Source organism: Pseudonaja textilis, chromosome 17 (assembly GCF_049901715.1).
Source record: "Pseudonaja textilis isolate UNSWEBS1 chromosome 17, rPseTex1.2, whole genome shotgun sequence".
In the NCBI taxonomy this organism is placed as follows: domain Eukaryota; kingdom Metazoa; phylum Chordata; class Lepidosauria; order Squamata; family Elapidae; genus Pseudonaja; species Pseudonaja textilis.
Window position 1 is genome coordinate 1,845,472 of NC_142006.1, and position 24,316 is coordinate 1,869,787.

General features: G+C 42.9%; 1 protein-coding gene and 2 long non-coding RNA genes across 4 annotated transcripts in view; 1 reads left to right on the forward strand and 2 right to left on the reverse strand.

Moving 5' to 3' along the window:
• LOC148124510 (uncharacterized) overlaps window positions 1-24,316 on the forward strand; it is a 104,990-nt gene that overhangs the window by 21,269 nt on the left and 59,405 nt on the right. The window lies entirely within an intron of this gene.
• GPSM1 (G protein signaling modulator 1) overlaps window positions 1-24,316 on the reverse strand; it is a 77,629-nt gene that overhangs the window by 9,097 nt on the left and 44,216 nt on the right. For both annotated transcript variants that reach the window (XM_026719131.2, XM_026719132.2), the window contains exons 10-11: window positions 17,313-17,383; window positions 15,119-15,286 (exon numbers count right to left, since the gene is read on the reverse strand). In XM_026719131.2, coding sequence (XP_026574916.2) covers window positions 15,119-15,286; window positions 17,313-17,383 — 239 coding nt within the window. The remainder of the gene's footprint in view (window positions 1-15,118; window positions 15,287-17,312; window positions 17,384-24,316) is intronic.
• Window positions 9,674-11,669, reverse strand: LOC148124511 (uncharacterized). Its single transcript, XR_015739758.1, has 2 exons — window positions 11,605-11,669; window positions 9,674-9,809 (listed from the first exon to the last, which is right to left on the reverse strand). It is a non-coding gene; the product is annotated as an uncharacterized LOC148124511 (long non-coding RNA).

Here is a 24,316-nt window from a genome sequence, read left to right on the forward strand (position 1 = left end):
GGCCCTGAATTTCTTTCAACTCCACGCCAGAGAGAGTTAAACTGTTTCCCTTCTTCAATAGACAGTTTCACAGCCATGTCACCTGCTGGTTATAAATACTGTTCCTGACAGTAAACTGTCTCCCCCAACCCTGAAAAATAACAAACACACACACACAACCCCTCTAGTTTGTGGCCTCCACAACAATGTAAAGTTAGCTTTCCACCTTATGGTGCCGGGAAGAAAAGAAAACAAAAGAGGAAAAAAATACCCCCAAGACATGGAAAGGCTGGGAAGGGAAAGGTGTCCATCTTCCCAAAGTCGGATTTAGAAGCAGTCTAAAATTATTGGCTGAGATTTTAAAAGCTGCCTGCCTGGTAGGGCCAGAAGGAGGACACAGCACGTTCCAGGCGGGTGTTTTGCTCACTGAAATGATTTCTAAACCGCGCGCCCAAATTAGCAATATTACAAACCTTTTCTCGGATTCAGAACAGTTATTCCTGCCTGCAAACATAAGACAGAATAGGAACAGTCCTGGAGCGGAAGGGACCCTGGAGGTCTTCTAGTCCAGCCCCCGCTCAAGCACCCTATACCTTTCAGACAATGGCTGTCCAGTCTTTTCTTAAATACCTCCAGCGATGAAGCACCCACAACTTCTGAAGGCAAAGCTGTCGAATTGTCAGCTAGTGTTTCACGATAATTTAAAGACCTATGGACTTCAACCCCAGAATTTCCCTGCCAGCAAAAAAAATAAAGAGAAAACCCTCCAGAAAAACAACCATTTTGTTCTTCAGGTGCGTCTAACCTGAGGCAAGTTGTGGTCAGCCCCTTGTCTAGTCTATAAGCCTCTGGCAGCCTGGGTGAGGAATGGGGAGAGCCAGGTTCCAGTCCTCCCTTCAGCCACAGAAGCTTCCTGGGTAACATTGCTTCAGTGGATTGTCTCAGCCCAGCCCACCTCACAAGGGTGTCGTCTTGGCCGGGAGGGGGGTTGGGGGGGGGGAGCCAGATTTTTCTAAGCTTTACCAAAAGGGAGGTGAGGAGGGCCGAGACTTGCCACACTTCAGGGGGCAGAGGGGATGGCACGCAACCAGGATGAGGGCAGGGGCTGCCATGGAAAAGATACCCTTCCCTCCAATTTAGGGCAGGGGATCGGCAACCTTAAACAAAGAGCCAACAAGGTCCTAACCGGAAGGTTTCCCCCCCCCACCCCAGTTCAATTCTGGAGCTGACCAGACTCTATGGCGGTTCCCCCACCATAGAGCCTCCTCCTAGAGCAGCACCCTTTCCCCTCTATCCTAAGCAAAAGCCCTATCAATTGTGGAGGGATGAAAGAGCCCCATGCGGCTCCAGAGCTCCAGATTGCTGACTTCTGATTTAGGGGAAGGGGCTAAGCTCAGGCCCACCCTGCTTGACCTGGTGGATATTAGGGAAAAGTGGGCTCTAAAAGTGACAGCCAGCACCTTGAGTGTCACCCAAGAAAGAAACTGCAAGCCAGGGGGTATGTTAAAAAAGTCTCTCTCTCTCTCTCTCTCTCTCTCTCTCTCTCTCTCTCTCTGTCTGTGTGTGTGTGTGTGTGTGTGTGTGTGTGTGTGTAGCCAGGTGGCAAATACATTTAAGAAAGAAAATAAATAAATAACGAAAGTTGCTAAGATTGAGAAGCAGCAGCTCTGGGTAGGAGGAAGATCTGAGAGCCCAAGGAGCCCCGAGCATCCCCAGCTGGGCAGCACCCACCAACTCCCAAGACTTTCCTATCTCAAGCGAAGCGGGCTAGATTAAACCCGGGCTAGTTTAAGTCGCCTCGAAAGGGGGGGAGGGGGGAATAGGCTGGGAAAGCAGCATTGGGCAATTTTTCCCACGGTGGGTTTGAGGCCACGCAGGGAAGGAAGGGGGGGAAGCGCCCCTCCCGGACCCCCCGCCTCCTTTCCACCTGGCTTCCACGCGTCACCTTTAAGCTGAGATGCCACTGCTTTGCTTTGAAGATCGTGGCTTGTTGATGGAACGCCCCCCTCCCCACTTTCCAGGCTCTCTCTCTCTCTCACACACACACACTCACACACACACGTGTCCTCTGGCTCCCTAACTTTCCCCCAACTTGCCCGTTCCGGCAACGTGTCCCCCGCGGGCGCCCGCTTGCAAAAGAACCCCGTGCAGGAGCCCCGCTGCCACTGCTCCCTTCCAGCTTGCGGCTCCCGAAGCCCAGCCGGCTTGACTCACCCGGCCCGGCTGCTCATCCTCCTCCTCCTCTCCTCCTCCTCCTCCGTCCTCTGCCTCCGCTCCGAGCGCCCGGGAGCAGCCGGGGAGGAGGGAGCCGGTCCGAGCCGGAGCGGAGCTGCCCGGCGTAAATGGGGCTGGGAAGCCGCTCTGCTTTGCTGTGTGGAGGGGGGCGGGCGGAGAAGGGGAGAGGGGCTGCTCAGAAGGCAGAGCCAAGACAGCCTCGAAATCCTGCCCCTTTTTTGGGTGTGTGTGTGTGTGTGGAGGCGACCTCAGGCTTCCTTAAGAAGATCCCAGGTTAAAGGAGGACAGATAACAGATAATAATCAAGAGTTTGAAGGGACCTTGTAGGTCATCTAGTCCAACCCCTGCCCAAGCAGGAGACCCTACACCGTTTCTGACAGATGGCAGTCCAGTCTCTTCTTGGAAGCCTCCAGGGATGAAGCTCCCACAACTTCCCAAGTTGTCAGAAAATCCCTCCTTATTTCCAGGTTGAATCTCTCTCTTTGATCATCTTCCATCTGTGATTTCTTGTCTGGCCTTCAGGTGCTTTGGAAAACAGCTTGACCCACTCCTCCTCTTTGTGGCAACCCCTCAAATATTGGAAGGCTGCTCTCCTATCTCCCCTGGTCCTTCTCTTCCCTAGACTAGCCAGGCCCGGTTCCTGCAACCGGTTCTTCATATGTTTTAGCCTCCAGTCCCCTCATCATCCTAGTTGCTCTTCTCTGCCCTCTTTCCAGAGTCTCAACATGGTTTTTATAGTGTGGTGACCAAAACTGGATGCAGTATTCTAGGTGTGGTCTTACTAAGCCTTTGTAGAGTGGTATTAGTACCTCTCTTGATCTTGACTGGATCCCTCTGTTAGTGCAACTTAGGATTGCATTCTTGCATAGCTTGCATAGCTTCACCCCTTCCTCCTCCTCTCTGTGGCAGCCTCTCAAATATTGGAAGATGCTCTCCTGTCTCCCCTGGTCCTTTTCTTCCCTAGACTAGCCAGGCCCAACCTGGCCCAACCTGGCCCAAATTCCTGCAACCATTCATCCATTCGTCCATGGAGATTCTCCATCCTCCAGGCCATGGTTGCCCCAAAGGTGCTATATTTTTCGAAGAAGCAACTGGACTTTCTGTTTTTTCTTTGAAGACGTTTCACTTTTCATCCAAGCTCTTCAGCTCTGAAGAAGCTTCTTGAATGAGACATGAAACATCATCAAAGAAAAAACAGAAAGTCCAGTTGCCCCTTGGAAAAATATAGCACCTTTGGGACGTTCTTCATATATTTTAGCCTCCGGTTCCCTAATCATCCTGGTTTAGATTAGTTTAGATTAACAGAGTTGGAAGGGACCTTGTAGGACATCTAGTCCAACCCCCTCTCCCAAGCAGGAGATCCTACACCATGGTTGCTCTTTTCTGCACTCTTTCTAGAGCAAGGCTCTTCAAACTTGGCAAATTAAGACTTGTGGACTTCAACTCCCAGAATTCCTGAGCTAACATGACTGGAGGAGGAACTCTGGGAGTTGAAGTTCACAAGTCTGAAAGCCGTTAAGGTTGAAGTTCTAGAGTCTCAATATCTTTTTTATAATATGGTCACCAAAACTGGATGTAGTATTCCAGATGTGGCCTTACTAAGGCTTTATAGAGTGGTATTTACCTCACTTGATCTTGATTGGATCCCTCTGTTAATACAACAGAAGCAGCTCTTGGTGCTTTGTCATGTTATATGTATTTCTTAATCAATTTTATACAGCTGCCCATCCCAAGATGGCACAGTGAGGGTTTGTGTCCTTCGCACGAGACACAACATCCCTGGAGCAAGAAGGCTGCTCTTCATTTGAGAGAGACAATTCCAGGATTTGGCACAGCTGGCAGAGGAGCCGAGCTGCAGGGGCGCTTTTGAAGCCAAGGCAAATGGGCACCGACGCATGGCAGGGTTGTCCTGCAACCAGCCAGCCAGAGATCTTAACCCCTGCAAGATGAGGTGGGCAGTTAAAGAGGGCCCTGCCAGCTACGCTTCGTAGTGCCAGGCTTAGCAGATGGAACAGCGGTTCAAAAGAAAAGAAGAAAAATACAAGATGGGAGGAGCCTTTCCTCCCCAGCTCAGCTATTTTACTGGAATCTAAAGAACTGCAATTCTTTCAATTAGGCCAAAGAAAGCCTTCAATTGCACACCCACTGCTGAGAGATTTTTGGCTTCCTTTCAGGAGCCCCAAAGAGAGGGACACTGGCCGTCACAAAGGAGGAAGGTCTTGCCGATTTAACCCCAACATTGAGCAGAGCTAGATTAACACACACAGACTACACACAGATTAAGAGAGTTGGAAGAGACCTTGTAGGTCATCTAGTCCAACCCCCTGCCCAATCGTTTGGCCTCCTCCTCTCTGTGGCAGCCCCTCGAATACTGGAAGACGGCTATCCTGTCTCTTCGCTAGACTAGCCGTACCCAGTCCCTGCAACCGTTCTTCATAGGTTTTAGTCTCCAATCCAGTGGTGGGATTCAAATTGTTCTACTACCGGTTCTGTGGCCGTGGCTTGGCGGGCGTGGTGGGGGAAGGGTACTGTAAAATCTCCAGTCAGAGGTGGGATTGGCCGGTTCTCCAAACTACTCCAATTTTCCGCTACCGGTTCTCCAGAACTGGTCAAAACCTACTGAAAACCACCTCTGCTCCAGTCCCCTCATCATCCGGGGGTGTCTCCAGGCAGGACAAGAAGCAACAGATGGAAACTAATCGAGGAGAGAAGCCACTTAGAACTAAGGAGCAATTTCCTGACAGTGAGAACAATTAACTGGTGGAGGAACTTGCCTCCAGAAGCTGTAAATGCTCCAACCCTGGAAGTTTTAAAGAAGAGATTGGATAATCATTTGTCTGAAGTGCTGTAGGGTTTCCTGCCTAGCCAGGGGGTTGGACTAGAAGACCTCCAAGGTCCCTTCAAACTCTGTATTCTATTTTGTTGTTCTGAATTCTGTTCTATTTTATTCCATATTCTATTTTATTCCATATTCTATTTTATTGCATATTCTATTGCATATTCTATTCTATTCTATTCTATTCTATTCTATTCTATTCTATTCTATTCTATTCTATTCTATTCTATTCCTTCCCTTCCCTGCCCTTCCTCTATTCTATTCTATTCCTTCCAATATTTATTCTATTCTATTCTATTCTATTCTATTCTATTCTATCCCTTCCCTTCCCTTCCCTTTCCTTCCCTTCCTCTATTCTATTCTATTCTATTCTATTCTATTCTATTCTATTCTATTCTGATTTTTATTCCATTGCATTCCATATTCTATTCTATTCTATTCTATTCTATTCTATTCTATTCTATTCTATTCTATTCTATTCTATTCTATTCTATTCTACTCTATTCTATTCTGATTTCTATTCCATTGCATTCCATATTCTATTCTATTCTATTCTATTCTATTCTATTCTATTCTGATTTTTATTCCATTGCATTCCATATTCTATTCTATTCTATTCTATTCTATTCTATTCTATTCTATTCTACTCTATTCTATTCTGATTTCTATTCCATTGCATTCCATATTCTATTCTATTCTATTCTATTCTATTCTATTCTATTCTATTCTATTCTATTCTATTCTATTCTATTCTATTCTATTAATCTGTTAAAAACCATCTGCATTTCACTCCCCGAAAGGAGGAGAGATTGTCACATCCATTCTTTCTTTGACAAAGAATCACCTTGTCAAAGTAAGTCCAGAGACTTTCCGGGGCAGGAATTAACTGTTTTTCAAATGACCCGAGAGACTATTATATCAGCAGGGAGACTCAGTGGAACAAGACCAGGCCACTAAATTTAGTCCTCCCGTGCTTATAATCCTACGCAGGCCCATTGGGTCGAGAAGGTGAAAGAAGAAAACTAAATATATATATAAAGAAAATAGAAGGCTGGGGAGGAATCTCCAGGGCAGGTTATGTTCTCCAACCGGGAGGGCAGTGAAATTCAGGTGGCACGTAGCTCCCGTTAAAAGGGTCACATTGCCAAATTACATGGTGAAATTTGAGTTTGGAGGAAAAAAAAAACGTGACTTTGGATTATTGTTTTGCAAAAAACGGAGAAGCCCGTAACAGTTACCATGTGGTCCTTGACTTGTGACCTTGAATTGGGATTTCCCTCGCTAAGCAAGACAGTTACAGGAGGGATGGGATTCTACCTGGTCGGACCAGTTCTATAGAACCGGTTGTTACAATTCTCCGCAGTTTGGGAGAACCTGAAAATCGTGCCACTGGTTGGGCCCTCCCTGCCCCGCCCACTCACTCCTTACGTGGCCTGCATGCCATCAAATTTTCCTATGTTTGGTAAGTTGCTATTTTTCCTTCCCCCCCGCCCCGACCATCAGCTGTTCTACTGTGCTGGGAGGTTTAGATCGTTGGATTTCTGGCTTTCTAGCTAATCTAAAAGCAGAGCTGAACCTTCCTTAGGACTGAAGCTTCTATTTCTCAGTGCTGACTCAGGTAGCAGATGGCAGAAAGGTAGATCTCTGAGTGAATCTGTGGTTCTGCAAGCAACTCAATCTGCCTGCCAGCTTTTCCTGATTTGGGGTAAAAGTTGCTCTTTTTTTATAAAAAAATATATCAATATTTACATAAATATTTATAATATTTACATACAAGCCATGCCCAACTAGTCACATGACCACCAAGCAATGCCCAGTCAGCAAGCCATGACCACCCAGTCACATGACCACCAAGCCACACCCACAAATTTGGTCACGCCCACAGAACCTGTTGTTAAGAAATTTGAATCCCACCCGAGTTACAGCTAGTCCTTGACTTATAACAGTTCATTAGTGACTGTTCAAAGTTACAAACGGCCCTGAAACATGCGCCTGATGGCCCTTTTTCATAGTTACGACCTTTGGGTCTTGCTCATGTGATCAAAATTTGGACGCTTGGCAATTGACTCATAATTATGACAACTGCAGTGTTCCAGAGTTAAGTGATCCCTTTTTGCAACCTCCGGACAACCAGAGTCAAGCCAGATTCACTTACTTTTCATGAGCTGTAAGCCATAATCATCTCAATTATGACAAATCATGGCTTGAACTATCTTGCTTTGCATGTAATGAGTCATATATTAGGTTCACCTTCTAAGTTGCATTACTGAAATAAATGAACTTTTGCACCATATTCTGATTTTTCGAGTATCTTTACTACTGTGGGACTTCTGGCTAGAAACGGCAACAAATGAAAATTTGCTTTGGGGATTTGATGATCAGAACTGTTCATCATTATAGAAATACTGTATATTATTGTTGAATAAGAAATTAATTTTAGATCTGTATCTGCACCAAAGATTCATCAAAGTATTCTTTTTCTCACCCTTTTTCCTCCTTCCTCCTGACGTTGCCTTTTCTCTAACCATCCCTGCCCCTAACTCTTCTTTTGCTTTTTGGTATTTTATCTGTTGTTGAAACTTTTTTCTTAAAAGAAAAAGTCATAATCTGTCTTCTTCATTCATATGGGACAACTGGACATGGCTCACTGACTTTGAGAGGGCCACGGTCCCTGAGTTTTCCATGATGTGGTAGCTCCCTAAATTTTTGAAAATAAATGCTTGGCCTCTCCCAAGACTCACTTACAGAGGTGACTTTGAGCTTTCCTGAATTTGCAATCTCTCTCTCTGTTGAGGGATACTAAATCAAAGCATTCATTCAATGCTACCCTTGCAAAATTTACAAGGTTATAGTTGGGGATCAGGGCAAAAATGCTGCCCAGGTGGGAAGGAAAATTCAGACTGCTTCACACTATGATCTAATATCCTAAAACAAAATAGGTTATGTTCCCAGGGCACACAATAGCCTGGTTTCTTAATTAATCCAATTCCCTGGCTTTGCATAACAAATTAAGTCCAATGGCTTGTAGGTTCAACACTAAGTGACAGAAAACCTTATCTGGTCAAGGTGAACCCATGTTAAGCACCAATGTTAAGAACCGTTTAGTTCAGCCATAGGTTTGCTATTTTGTGATTCCTCCATAAATGATAAAACCATCTTAACGTAATGGCTTGGTTTACCAGTTTGTGGCTGCATTCACACAATGCTGTAAATCACAAAGTCCCATATTAACTTAATGGTCATTCTTGCAGATTAGTGAGGCCAGATTAGTGAGAATAGTTATGAATAATTATCCAGCCACACACAGATACACTAAATTGAGTTAAAGTTTACTTTAAGAAATAGCACAGTCCAACAAACGGTCCAGGTCATATACGTTTTGCAGTCCAAAGAATATCCAATTACAAAGTCTTCTTACCAGTTGCCTTTGTCATTTACAGTAAACAAAGATATCAAAGTAGAAGCACAGCATAAATACAACAGAGAACCTTAGATAGCAACAGAATGTCAGAGAGACAGAATGTCAGAGAGAGCAAGCTATGATCTCTAGCTCCCTCTTATGGTAAATTGCAATATAATCAACCAATCGGAATATAATATAAATCAATACAGTGGTTTTGTCTTAAAGCTACAAACATACATTGTTGGTTTATATATTGCCAACCCAATTAATTGGTGGACAGATTCCTAACAATACTTTCCTGGGGTTGAGAACTTTGGGGAAAGTTTGAGGTTTTGTCTTTATGCTAAGCTTATTTTATGTTTGATCGGATCATGTAATTTTTTCATCCAAAAGCAAAAGGCCAAACTCCTGATTTTTCTCTGCAACACCAACCCTGTGAGGAAGGCTGGGCCAAAATCTCAAAGCTTCTCTGGCAGAAGGGGAAACTATCTGGATCAACACCTTTGCTATGGCAATTTCGCTATTCCACTCAGAAATGGAAGAAACTGCCAATTATCTTTGCCAAGGGCTGAATTTTGATGACATGACTGGGAATGCTGTGACAGTAAGTACAAGGACTAGTTTTAAGTCACATTTGTCAGCACGATCCTAACTTTATATGGTTAGTAAACAAGGGTCATAAGATGAGGATGACCTACTTAGCAATTCTGTTAACAAGAATTGGGTGCCTTGTGTGAATCTAGTTAAGATGTTTTTAATGTTTTTAAAAGACTCAGCACCCTCACTTATGGGATGTCAATCTTCAGGGGGATACGAATGGGGATGAGAAGAAAAGAGAATTTAGAAGAGAAGAATATTTAGAAGAGAATATAGAGAGAGGGAGAGAAGAGAAAATATGGAAGGGAAGGGAAGGAAAAAATAAAAAGAGAGGAGAGGAGAGAATTTAGAGAAGAAGAGAATAGAATTTACAAGAGAGAACAGAATATAGAACAAAATATAGAACAGAATAGAATATATTCTTTATTGGCCAAGTGTGATCGGACACAAAAGGAATTTGTCTCTGGTGCATAACTCACAGTGTACTTATAAACAGCAAGTAATAGGTCATAGGCCAGAAATCATAGTTAGAATCATTAACATAAGTTAGAAACAACAACTGATAAATCATAAGAAACCAATAGGAGAGTTGGGAAGATGAGAAAAGTTGAGAAACAAGACAGTGCTGTACAAAATTTTTACTGATTATCTTTACTCAATTTGCATGGTGATGGGGAATTTCTTGTTTTGGAAACTTTGACAAAGATTTGGGCCAGCAATTTCCTGTCAGAAGGAGAATACTGTCCTCAGTATCTATTTCTGTTGAAGGAATTAAAAAATAATAATCCTGATTTATCATCCTAGCATATAGATCACAAGACACATATTCTAAGGTTGCCAGAAAGCATGCTTCAAAAATTTGCAAAGGAGGTGTGCTGAAAAATATCGAGTGAATGCTATTTTTAGACTTTTTAGCAATAAATAAATAAAATCTGACTGCACCAACGTAATTTTTAAGCAGGGGAGTGAGGAAATTTAGAAATGTCATGCAAAATGCACACCAGTACCCCCAAAACACATCTTAGGCAAATGAGAATTTCCAGACTCTTAGAGAAAATAAAATATTGGGAATTTATGGACTGCGGGGCCACTTGGATTTATTATTCTCTGTTCCAGCAAGCTACCTTTTTAAAAGAGTCCATTTTGGAGATCCGCGTAAAGCATTTGATGGTTTTACAGTAAGGAAGGAATGTTTTGTAAGAGTAACTAAGGAAAAAAGATCATATATCAATTTACAGGTTTATATCTAGGATTCCAAAGACTTGATCACCAGGTCATTCAAATGGGTTTCTTGTTGAACTCCTTTTGTCAAAATAGTTTTACAAATCAGGAAAACAATATGTGGTTTACTTAGTTCTGTGTGGAAAGTCGGAATATCCCATTTCGTTTGTTCTTCTACAAGCCAGAATCTGAAATGTCTGGGCTTTGAGCTTTTGCTTGAGGAAAACAAGAATCTACTTTTGTCCATAAAACTAAACAAGAAACAGACTAGAGTCTTCTGTAAGTACTTTGATGACTAATTCTTATTAAGATTGGAATTGGCATCAATGGCCAAGTTTGGTTCAAGTGGCTTGATTTGTACCTCAACCAATTGAGGTTTTCATCAGAAGCCATAGTATGGTTTGTTTTGAAGAGGGCTGCAGGCAACATCCATATAACAATGAGTTTTGTATGGCAGATTAAGTGATTGTGTAAGGACTTGCCCCAGCTAGTCCCTCAAGAAGGCAAGATTCTTGAATCCTCTGAATTGAATCAAAAGAACTTTAACTGAGGAAAAAGTGGTTGCAACAAAGTCAGGTGGAACCTGAAGGTCCGGCACAAAGCATAAAGCAATTCCTTTGGTTTCCCAATCCTAACCCGTCTGATGAGTCAGCCAATGTGATCCCGAGAAAATGTTTTGAGAACTCTGAGGTGCTAAGCAGATAAGAGGTCACCCTCTCAAGGCACAATGACCTTGGAACCTAATTCCAGGCTTACAGCAAAAGCATCTAAAAAATGCCAGCCTCACTCCACCTTCGACAGAACAGGACACAATGGTGGACCAGACCGATCATGTAAATTTTACAAAAGTGGATCAAAGTCGGGTTCCCATTCTAAGCAACACAATGCACCCAGCCGGAGTCAAGCACAGCTTTAAAAGGTATCCCCGCCGTTTCAGAGATTTCTAACTTTCTAACCATGGACTTGGGATGAACTCAGCAACAAGACTCAACCACCTCAGCTGACACGCTCCAAGCATGTTGCAAAAACGTCTCTCAGAGTCCATTGCAATTAAGAGACAGCCATTGCAGGATTTGGGTTTGGCTAGGACTGACTAAGGACTGACTAAGGGGAGAGCGGGCGGAGAGGAGTGGGGCCAGCCAGGGGTACAATTTGCCAGTTGTCCGAACTGCACAGAATCATAACAACCGGTTCTATAGAACCGGTCTGAACCGGTAGAATCCTATCCCTGGTTTAAGGGTTGCTTTGAAATGGTTTTAAAGAGTCGTTCAGGTCACGTTGTTAAGTTTCTGCAGACTCCCTCCCTCCTCTGTTTTGGCTAGTTTCGTCTTACCTAACTCATTTTCAGCTTCTCTGGAGGCTTAGATTTTGCAGCTTATGGTTTCAAACTTCATCAACTGCTAAAATTAATAGGCATGAGGTAAGTGTTGAAAATGTAAAGCAAAAAACCCCCCAAACCCTTAAAATATCACAGCTAATGTCTAAGCTATAAAAAGGTTTAGCTACATACTGGTATAAATAATTATAAAATTGAATAAACAGTATCATGGCCCCTAGTGTTAGAAAAACCTATAAAGGAGATTTGTGGGTTGCCCTTCAGAAATTTTAAGGTAAAATTATAATTCATTTCTCCTCATTGCCTGGATTGCTGCTCTCTTGAAGTGACATCTCTCACTCTTTTCCATCCTTTCCTGTTTTGCTAAAAGTACGGATAGATACTGTTTTTACCATCCACCCTAAAATAGGTGAACGGGGAGAAGAGTTTTATAACATGTGTTTTTCAAACCCAGGAATTAAACATAAGCAAGTGAGCTTATATTTATGTATGTTATATTTACCCTCCAATTAACTTGAGCCAAAGATGCTCCCTGGCTGTTTTCTTTTCAAAACAGCCACAGGTTTCCTAAAAACCCAGCATACAATGAATCATAGAATCACAGACATGGAAGTTACCATTATAATCTAATGTTTTTCGAACTTTGTAACATTAAAATGGATGGATTTCAACTCCCAGAATTCCCCTTTCAAAAACATTGATCTAGTCCAATCAATTCATGGAACAGCAAATATTTAAGATGGTTAGAATCACAGCTTTTAGTCCTTTCTCTAAGAGATAAGCATAGCTACTGATCAACTTTGGTCAACTTTTTTTTACAAAAAAGATGTTGTGACTTTGGAAAAAAATCAGAAAAGGGCAACTAAGATGATCACAGGCCTGGAAACTAAAACATATGAAGGACGGCTGCGGGATTTAGGTCTGGCTAGTCTCAAGAAAAGAAGAATTAGTGGTGACATGATAGCAATCTTCTAATACTTGAGGGGCTGCCACAAAGAAGAGGGAATCAAATTATTCTCCAAAGCACCAGAAGGCAGGACAAGAAACAATGGTCAGAAGCTGATCAAAGAGAGAAGCAAGCTGGAAGGAAGGAGAAACTTCCTAATGGTGAGGAGAATTAACCAGTAGAAGAGCTTTACCTTCAGAAATCGCGGGTGCTCCGTCACTGGATGTGCTTAAAAAGAGTTTAGAGTCACTTATCTGAAATAGTATAGGTTCTCCCGCTTGAGTAGAGGGCTGGACTAGAAGATCTCCAAGGTTCCTTCCAGCTTATTCTGTTCTGTCTGTCCTATCCTAATTCTAATCTAACCTACTCCTATTCTATTCTATTCCGTTTTCTATTCTATTCCAGTTCCAATTCCATTCCATTCCTATTCCTATCCTATTCTAAATAGTTGTAGCTCAGGGTTGAAATCCTTGGTGCTCTCTGAGCTTGGTTGTTTCTCTGCAGATGTTTCATTACCCAAATAGGTAATGTGCACTAATGAAACATAATGAAACATCTTCAAGGAAACATCCAAGTTCAGAGACACCAAAGATCCCTCATAGCTATTTATGCTTTCTACTCGGTATATGAACTTCCTTCCTTCCTCGCTCTTTTCTTCTTTTGCTGGACCTGGTGGGACTAAATCTTTATTTTACAGAGCAGGACATCAGGACAATTATTTAACCCAAGGAGAATCGTTGTGTCCGCTGGGTTTAATTAACAAAGAAAATTGTTGTCATTCTCAATGTCTCAGATGCACAGCAGGCCAAGTCAGCTCCAAAATATAAAATAAACCCTGGCCATTTTACTTCCTACAAGCTTTTATTATGTTATTTTTCTCCTGCAAAGCAAGGCTCCCAATCTTAATGGCAGTTTAGTGCTAACAGGACATAAAAAATGGCTCAGAATCCAAACAGATCCAAGCAGTGCAGATCTGGAATTCATCAGGCAGCTTGCAGCTGGTTGTCCCCTCCATCCTGTACCTATAAATGGCCTTGGCTTGGAGACTGGCCAACAACCAGGTTATCATTAACGTAACTGCATTAGGAATTATACCTCTATACTTTCTGCATGCTAAAAATCAAAAGGCTCAGAAGAGGTGAATTTGGTGATTAGGGCAAATTCACATTTTTGACTGCAGAATTTATTCTCTTTCCCTTGCATATGAAAATAGTCTGTCCACACAGTTTTATTTACTGCTGTTTGTGCCAATTTGTATTTATTATATGTTCACTTATTCAGCTTCTGCTCGTTTTTGAGGCTTTCTAATCCTGTGCTCAGATGGAAACGCCTTTCACTCAAGGACAAAGATAGAACTCATCTGTTGAGATCCACACACCGCTTCTTAAAAGCTCACATCGCCTTAGCACTGTGTTAAGTTCCCCCATACAAGTTTTAATTAGTGCAAACAGGCTTTTGCCTACACCCAAGAAAAATACTGCAATAACTGCATTTCTAAATAAAGATTAAAATAAAAATAAAAAATCTCTTCGCTGAAAATGACTTTTGAAATGCAAGGGATCCAGTTTGAAAATAATTCCTGCTTTTTTTAGGTGGTCCGAAACCTGGAAAGAAAAACTTTTGAACTTTCTGTTGCATAAAATGTCCTTCTGTTCTTCTATTGCTGTTCCCATGGAAGGAAAAGGGACTGAGACCCTGGATTTTTGCATGTGTGTGTGTGTATAGATATATTCCAGTTCTATTCTGTTCTAAAATTCTATTCTAAATAAGGCGTAGTGTGTCTTTTGGAGCAAAAATTAATATAAGGCCTGGACCCGGTGTCATGCCCCTGTCGGATTGAGGAGGAAAACAAACAGCTGACAGGGAGTGGGAGTGTGGCTCCATTGGCTGTGGAGGAACTGGGGAAGGGCAAAGTCCGGCTGGGCAGAGCAGGGGAGAGGTAGAGCAAGGGAGAGGGAGTTCAGAGGAAGACCCAGGCCCACCCCCCTCTTCATCCTAGGGCATGCAGGGTAGAACAGAGGAGAGAGCAATGTGGGTTGCCTGGCTTACAGGGGAGGAAAGGGCCCTGATTCCCTTCATTAGCCACACCTGGGAAGAGAGTTTAAAAGAGACGCATGCTAAAGCGTGGCGTCTTCTGGGAACAAACGTGAGTTTATCTTGTGTGTACTTTAGTTATCTGCGTTTCTGGCATCCTCCCAAATAGGTTGAATTACTGCAGTTCTTCCACATCTGGAATTCCTTCTCCTGCCCTGCTGGACTAATTACCTCATTTTGCCTTGTTTGGACTTATAGTTACAGGTTTTGTTGACCATGTTTTGGACTTGATTCTCTGCAGCCAACGGCTATTCCTGGGAGAGTTTTTCTCCAGTCCAGAAGGTAACCAGGACATTGGGGGCACAGTTGGAGTTATCCTACTTACTATCTGACTGTGTTGTCTTTGTGCCATACCTCGTGTCATCACACCCGGTCTTATTTTCAGGGAAACGCAGGTTTGTAGGCAGAAGAACCACTGAAAATAAAGCACTGATTGTCACCAGGAAAACATTTGGTCAATTTCCTTCTTACCAGCTGGGATAACTGGACTTGGACATCACTGGCTTCCAGAGGAGATTCACTATAATTCTCCAACAATGATGGGTTTTGCCGATATTTATGGGAGCTAGCAGAGAAAGGCAAGGAATCTTTCCCAGTTATTTCAAGGTCGCCCAAGTGAAGGTTCTCTCCATTCTGGTCCTGAAAAAAATTAAAAAAGGAATTTATGGACAATTTCCCCAAAGCAAAGCTTTCTCCAGTAAGGCCCCACCCGCAGTAACCTCACTCCTCCTTTACATGTTTGTGTTGTGACACCACTGTGGGGTTTGTGTCGGGACTTCTTCTTCGCTTACCAGCAAAAAACCCAAGCAGACACTGCAGTAACTTGGCCGTTTCCAAGGAAACATGAACAATATAAAATGCAATGTGTAGGTAAAATAAAATCAAACACTTGGATAACCATAAAATGCAAGTACTGTAAATACAGGATGATGTTGATGGAAAAAAAGAGACTGTGCTTTAAATTACGGCAAGGCTGCCCATTTCTATCCATCCTCACCATAAAATAATTCCACTGACTTCTTTGCAACTCTGTTCAGCCATATACTCAGGTTTTTAAGGCAAAGAGGAAGGCCATAGCATCCTGATAAGGCCCCGGCTTTGTACGAGGTGTAGGATAGCTAGAATTTGGATTCCTGCATGGAGCCAGGAGTGGTCTGGACGCCCTCACGGGCTTCTTCCAACTCCTGGATTCTGCAAGGAGAACATCAGTGATGCTGGAAGGAGGCGCCCACCTACAAAAATAGAAATATTCCCCAACAGCAGATAAGAAGAAGAAGATGGAGAAGGAGGAGGAGGAGAAGGAGGAGGAGGAGGAAGAGAAGGAGAAGGAGGAGAAGATGAAGAGGAGGAGGGGGAGGAGAAGGAGAAGAAGATGAAGAAGAAGGAGGAAAAGGAGGAGGAGGAGGAGGAGAAGGAGAAGGAGAAGAACTTTATTGTCATTGTACAAGTACAACGAAACTGTGGATGCACCCCAGCAACTGTTCGCAATACAATAAAACCAAAGCACTTAAAAATGAAGATAAGAAAAATAGAGTACCCACGTCTCCATTTGCAATTTGAGAGTACAATATCTACGAATATAGACAAAACATACATCCAACACTGACTGTAACGCTTAGCCGAGTATAATACACAAGAGATGGATTGTGCTGTAATATGTTATTATACATCTGAATGGGGTATTGAGATTTCACATCTTTCCACATCTTAATAAGGTAGTGACATTGTCTTCAAAAGAAACAGAATATCTGAGCAAGTAGTTTTTCCTGACGTTCCTTGGGAAAACCACTTGGTATCTAAGTTTAAGATGGCATCAAACCTGGTTTTGACTTCTTTCTCCAAGAACAACATAACACAAGAAAAAAAAAAGGGGGTACCCATTGTACTGTAGTTAAAATTAAATGTGTTGGAGCAGGGTTGAATGCAACCAGATCTTAACCTTCCACCAAAGGCTATCTTACAAAGCAAGCAACAACAAACCATCGTCTGTGGCCACTCACTCCTTCTCTTCCTGGGATTCTAGCCATAAATGCTGAAGGGCCCATGTCACCCTTTCAGCTTGCTCTGAATTATGCCTCAGCTTTTAGGGCAGCCTTCTCCAAATTGTTGGCTGCTCCCCAAATGTTTAAACTTCGCTCCAAGATTCCCACCCACCGCCAAATGTGCTGTGGGGGATTCTGGGAACGGAAGTCCATCTACCTGGAGCATATATCTTTTGGTTCTCAGAATCTTCAGTGATTGTCAGACTGGGGAATTCTGGGAATTGAAGTGTATCTGGAGGACTTTTTTTTTTTTTTCAATTCCCAGAATTCTCAGCAAGGTTCAGACTTGGAGAATTCTGGGGATTGAAGTCTTTCTATCCGGAAGACAATCTTTTAACTCCCAAAATGCTCAGCAAAGACCAGGCTGGAGAATTCTGGGCGCTAAAGTCCACCCATATCCAGAAGGCACTCAGGATTGGGAGGGTTGTATTAGAACAGAGGTCTCCAAACTGGGCAACTTTAAGACTTGTGGACTTCAATGCCCAGAATTCTCCAGCCCAGCTGGCTGGAGAATTCTGGGAATTGAAGTCCACAAGTCTTAAAGTTGCCCAGTTTGGGGACCCTTGTATTAGAACCACAAAGAACGGTGGTCTTTTTCACAACTGACTTTGATTGCCATTTACCTTTTCAGGTGGGAACCTCAGGAGCTCAAAGCTGTTCATGTTGTTTGTTTGGGCCCACTTCGGCCTGGCTCCTGGAAGAGAAAGGGACAGCCGTCGGTGAGACTTTCAAGGCAAACGAAACTGCCAAGCAGGAATGCAGCTAGTCTTCGAACTTGCAACCACAATTAAGCCCAACATTTCTGTTGCTAAGTGAGACATTTGTTAAGTGAAGTTTGCCCCATCTTACGACCTTTTTTGCCACAGATGTTAAGACAATCCCTTCAGTTGTGAAGTGAGTAGCATGATTGTTAAATGAATTTGGCTTCCCCCAAAAGCACTAAGCAGACTCTTTGTCCTGGCAAAACCCCTTTTATTAAAGGAAGGTGAATTTCTTGCATTCATTCAGCCAAAGGCCTGGCAAACAGTCTTTCAAGGATGGAATTATAAGCACAGACCTTATCTAGCCTGGAGAGCTAGCAAGTAACTATTTCCAAACGCAGTGCTGACAAGGAAGGACTCAGCACAGAGATGCACAGACAGATCTTCACACCACTGCAATGAACGAATTGTTTCCTGCAAAAGCCCCCTCCCCTCTTGCTCCTCTTTTAATACCTATGGAAGGGCCCATTCACTGCCCACCTATGCCTTTACTCCCACGTTGACCCTGAGTTCGTAATTGTTCTTTTCTTTGGGCAGCTCTGGGCATGCGCAGGCTGGGAACCGGCTCCAGCTGCTCCCCCGCCTCGCTGCTGTCTGACTCTGAAGGCAGCTGATGACTGCCAGCCTGCCCTGGCCCCATCTCTGCCTCCGACGCAGAGCCCTCGTCCGAGCCCTCCTCAGTCTCCAGGACTGGCCCCAACCTCCTCACAGTTGCCAGCTCCACTAGCCGCCAGAGAGTCACAACATCCTCATTGAAGGTTACACAAAGTGATCACGTGACCTTGGGACACAGCAACAGTCACAAGTATGAGTTGTTGCCAAGTGTCTACATTTTGATCACGTGACTATGGGGAAGCTGCAATGTTGGTAAGTGTGAAAAATGGACACAAGTCACCTTTTTCAGTGCTGTTGTATCTTCAACTGGTCACTAAATGAACTATTATAAGTCAAGGACTACCCGTGCAAGGTACTACCTTCATTTTCACATATTACATGCACAACACCAAAACAAAGCTTTCCAAGATGGGTCCTGGCCCACTAAATTTCATTTAAATCATGAAGCTAAACGGCAGCTACCACAGGTAATTTGTCAGCATTGGATAATAGCAGAGAGAAAATAAACTTCTAAATAAACTAGTAGTGTCTTAGTGTGTTTACTTTAGCGTAACAAATTTCACAATGAGCAAGGCAGTGGTTAAGTGAGTTTTGCCTCATTTTAGGATCAGTTCTGCTGCAGTTGTTAAGCAAATCTGGCTGTCAAGGTTATTTATTAAGAGCTTCATGTCGGCACCTTCCAAGCGAAGCCAACTCTGACCCCACGTAATTTACAGTCCAGTTCTGACCCTGTTTCCCCCCTGCCCCCAAGGTGTATCATCAATCACATTCTCCAACAAAGGAATTTCCGGGTTGTAGAGATCACTCCCCTCCACCACTGTGTGTAACCCCGAGGCAGCCTTGACAGAGATATGGCTGGAATGTGCTTTTGTTTTGAGTGACAGGCTGCCTTGCTGCAGCTGCAAGTTCGTTTTCCCACCCCCCACCCCTTTCCTATGGCAACTCATCAGCAGGGCAGGGATGCTTTGCGAGTTGACACTGACTTTCTCCATTGATTTTCTCGGAAGCCGGAAGGTTACATTAGGTGATCACATGACCCCAAGACACTGCAATGGTCACAACTATGAGCCAGTTGCCAAGGGGATACCACAATGGTTGTGTGAAAAATAGTCATAATTCATTTTTTTTCAACGCCGTTGCAACTTTGAACAGTGTGCAGGAAGGCCTCCACTCCCCGCATTAAAATATTCTTCATTCTTAACATTAAAAAGAGGCAGGATAGAATATTTCCCGCAAAGGAGAAAAGGAGGAAAAATCTTAACAAAAGCAGAAAGCAACCCTGGTTTTCCTGCCATAGGAAAACAGCCTGAAGAAGAAGCTTGAAGAGGCTGGTCTTTAGAAATGGAGATTCTGTATCCATTCAGAAAGACTGGGCCAATTTAGTCATAAGCAAATAGACTCCAAATAAGCAGCACAATTAGGCTAGCCAAAGCTGACAAGATTAGCTCAGACAAACACCTAGGATTTCCATTTCCCTTTTGTCTGTAGAGCCACCCATGGCCTCTACATGACCCCATAGGAATCTGGCAACATCCATTAAAATTTTAAAGGATACACTCTTGCACAGGAGCAGGCATCTCAATCACAAAGACCCAAAGAAGGTATAAAAACCCACCTCCTCTCAACCCCATTTTGTCAGCAACCCCAGAAACATGCTGCTGTCGCTGTCTCAAATAATAAGAGACCTTTGTTCCTGGAGCCACCCTCCATTTTATTTCCAGGGTCTTTCTCCCAGTTTGAAACTGGACCAGATTTCTCTTCCAACAATTCACTAAATTCATGATTGTAAATTAAGGGCCGCCTGTATTCTATGTTCTGTCTCTAAATCTGAAGTTTACTTCCAAAATACAGGAAGTAATTTGCTGTATATGATTCTGCAGTGGTCCCACCATGCTTAAATCTGGCAGTATGCCCACGTTAGGAGAAGGAGACCGAAAGAATGAGAAGGGTCGGGAAAATGGAAATTTAAATCCTATGAAAAGTGATTAAACGTGGAGAAAACTGAGGGTGGGGTCTAATTAACACCAAAAAGGACATCGCAAAGAAGAAGACCGAGCCCCTGGGTCCCTCATTCCAGAATGACTGCAAATAGAAATATTGTACCTGTTTTTTAAAATTAATCATGGAAATAAACAAAAAAAATAAATCTTAGGATATTTTTTTTACAAGGCAGATGACTGCAGTGCCCTGTAAACAGGAAGAAAAGTCCATTTGGCCTGGCGATAAATAGAAACAGGCCAAATCGTAAATGCTGCCTCTTGCTGGAAATTTTGGGGGAAATATTTATAGAACGTGATTGCTAGGAATTAAATTTTTACAATATCCAGAGACAACTATTCCTCTCTTACGATGGGACTATACAGAACTGCAACGTTAGGGGGTAAAACCTTAATCCATTTCTATGCTTCTCATAGATCACCACTGCAAAAGTGTTGTTGCCTCACACTCGACAACAGTTTTGTGAATGCAATGGGGCCATTATCACCACTACTCCACTACCATTTCCCACTGATTCTCCCTTTTACAAATAGTCCTCAATTTACGCCCACAATTGAGCCCAAAATGTCTGTTGCAAGACAGTTGTTAAGTGAGTTTTGTTCCATTTTACGACCTTCCTCACCACGGTTGGTAAGTGAATCGCTGCAGCTGATAAGTCATTAACAACGGTTGTTTAAGTGAATCCGGCTTCCCCATGGACTTTGCATGTCAAGAAGGTCGTAAAAGGGGATCACGGGACCCTACGACACTGCAACTGTCATAAATGTGAGTCATCTGTCAAACAATTGAATGTAAATCATGGGGGATGCTACAATGATCCTAAGCATGAAAAATGGTCATAAGAGTCACCTTTTTCAGTGCCCTTGTAACTTCGAACTAAATGAACTGTTGCAAGTTGTAACTATTGTAAGTTGTAACTATGTATGTATGTATGTATGTATGTATGTATGTATGAATAGATAGATAGTTAGATAGACAGACAGACAGACAGACAGACAGACAAATGGACATGTCTCTTGATAAGTGTCAATGAAGCATCTCAGGTCATCCAGACTTTGAAAAATGGTCACGTCACTTTTTCCAGTGACCTTGTAACTTTGAACGGTCACAAAACAAACAGTTGCAAGTCAAGAACTACAGAAAGAAAGAAAGAAAGAAAGAAAGAAAGAAAGAAAGAAAGAAAGAAAGAAAAAGAAAGAAAGAAAGAAAGAAAGAAAGAAAAAAGAAAAAGAAAAAAAAGAGAAAGAAAGAAAGAAAGAAAGAAAGAAAGAAAGAAAGAAAGAAAGAAAGAAAGAAAAGGAGAAAAATAGAAAGAAGGAAAGAAATTAAATAGCCTTATCAATATCTCTTGATAAGTGTCTATGAAGAGCCTCGGTCATCCAGACTTTGAGATCATAGTTGTCTCAAGGTTTTTTTTTCTTTAAAAGCAACTGGACTGATTTTTTTTTTTTGAGGAAGAAGAAAAAGATGTTTCACTTCCTACCCAGGAAGCTTCATCAGTTCTACTGATGGTGGGGGAAGATGGTTGGAAGGACAGGTACTGACAGTTGAGGCTATATGGTGGGGGTTGAATGTATAGCTTCTGACAGGAGGGAGAATGGATGAAATCATGTTTCTGGTTCAGCTGAAAATCCCAAGTAGCCTCAAGAGCTCTCAGAGAGAGTGCTAATGACCAGATGACTGCAAAGAAACACAATCCTTCCATTTACACACACACAGCAATCATCCTGTCAGAACTTATCCTTCCATATCTCCCGCCACCAGTTCAACTGATGAAGCTTCCTGGATAGGAAGTGAAATTTTTCTTCTTCCTCAAAAAGAATCAATCCAGCTGCCCTTTCGGGAAAAAAAACAACCACCTTTGAGACAACTCTCGATAAGGTCCAGGAAACGAAACCTTCGTCTGTAATAAAGCGTGACTCGTAGTTTCTGCCGCTGAATTGTGAGAATTTTGCTATCTTTATTGACAGCTGCTTTGTGATTCCCTTCTGGAAAAAAAAAAGCCACCTCAGTATAAAATTTCTGTGCTGGGACTAGCAGGCCAAAGGGATTTATTTTGTAATAAAGCAGGTTAGTTTGCAAGCTGCCAGCGTACCGACGGATTGTTCAAGGGGTGAAGGTGGCTGGCTGGTTGGCTGGCACCGCACGCCATGCAAACTGCCGCTGGTGCCAAGAAACTGCCCGCTTCCTTCCCAGATGAATGGCAGCTTCATTCATCAGTGCCAAGCAGGGGAAACTCCACGAACAAATCTGCTTTTTTTTTTAATTGGCAGAGCTGGTAACGGGCACCTTGTTTCTGAGGGAACAAGGAAAGGAGGTTTTGAGGAAAGGGAGGCAGGCCGTTCCAGGTTGCCAAAATCCTGTTCTTGTTTTTTTTAGTATTTATCATTTTTATTTTTGTTATGTAAAATACAAAGAAGGAAAAAAAAGAGGAAATTAAAGGAGGGAAAGGGAGCAGGGAGAAGAGGGTGTGAGATACAAGGGAACAAAACAGAAAGAGAAAGAAAGAAAGAAAGAAAGAAAGAAAGAAAGAAAGAAAGAAAGGAAGGAAGGAAGGAAGGAAGGAAGGAAGGAAGGAAGGAAGGAAGGAAGGAAGGAAGGAAGGAAGGAAGGAAGGAAGAAAGAGAATGAGAGGAGGCAGGCAGGAAGGAAGGAAGGAAGGAAGGAAGGAAGGAAGGAAGGAAGGAAGGAAGGAAGAAAAGAGAATGAGAGGGAGGCAGGCAGGGAAGGAAGGAAGGAAGGAAGGAAGGAAGGAAGGAAGGAAGGAAGGAAGGAAGGAAGGAAGGAAGGAAGGAAGGAAGGAAGGAAAGAGAATGGAAGGCAGGGATTGAGAATGAGGGAGGAAAGGAAGGAAGGAAGGAAGGGATTGAGAATGAGAGGGAGGCAGGCAGGGAAGGAAGGAAGGAAAGGAAGGAAGGAAAGGATTTTCAACTCTTAGCACAGTACAAGATAAACACACTCTAACCTCAACTTTTTCCTTTTACACATTAATATATAGCCATTCCTATAACCCCAAAGCTTTATAAACAACAACAACAAAGGCAACGTTTCATTTTTATTTTCTTCACAAGCACCAATTCCAGAAGTGCTATCCAAATAAGAACATACTTTCCTCTTTGAATAAAGTAATTGATTTAACCATTCCTGTTTTGTCTTCCTTGCTATGGAAATAACGTGTATTTCTATTTGCATCTTTGTGAACTGTCACCATTTTTACTTACAAAATTTATTGTATTCTTTCAAATTATTTCACCTTACTGAAAAGAAAGGGGGGATTTTTTTTCCCCTTTTTTTCCCCAGTAAGGCCAAAATCCTTCTTAAAAAGAACAAGACCCCAAGGCCCTGCTACCAAACTGGATTCTGCTAGAATAACCATCTTTTTCACTGCGCAAGCATGGTAAGTCTTGATGTGATGCTACTCTTTCAATCAACGAATCCAGAATAGTACTGGGAGGGACCTTGGAGGTCTTCTAGCCCAACCCTTAGTAAGCCTTTGTAAGACCACACCTAGAATACTCTATCCAGTTTTGGTCACCACACTATAAAAAAGATGTTGACACTCTAGAGCAGGGGTCTCCAACCTTGGCCACTTTAAGACCTGTGGACTTCAACTCCCAGAATTCCCCACCCGGCCATGAATGATAGAGTTGGAAGAGACCAGAAGGGTCATCTAAGTCAGGGGTCTCCAACCTTGGCCACTTTAAGACTTGTGGACTTCAACTCCCAGAATTCCCCACCCGGCCATGAATGATAGAGTTGGAAGAGACCAGAAGGGTCATCTAAGTCAGGGGTTTCCAACCTTGGCAACTTTAAGACTTGTGGATTTCAACTCCTAGAATTCCTCAGCCAGCTTTGAGGAATTCTGGGAGTTGAAGTCCTAAGCCTTAAAGTGCCAAGGTGAAACCTGCTCTAGAAAGAGGGCAGAGAAGAGCAACCAGGATGATTAGGGGACTGGAGAAAAAAAACACATGATGAATGGTTGCAGGAACTGGGCCTGGCTAGTCTAGGGAAGAAGGACAAGCAGAGACAGGATAGCAATATTTCAATACCATTGAAAGTTGCTGAGGTTTAGAAACACTGCCCCAAACTGTGGTACTACTACCCACAAGAAATTCTGACAGAATTTCTAGCTTCCTCTTAGGAAAACAGAAAGAATACCCTTTGCTCTTTGAAATGACGATTTAACAGTTTTAGAAGGGAGGGAAAGGTAAAAAAAAAATTTGGAAAGATTTTAAACTTAAAAAGCAGATTAA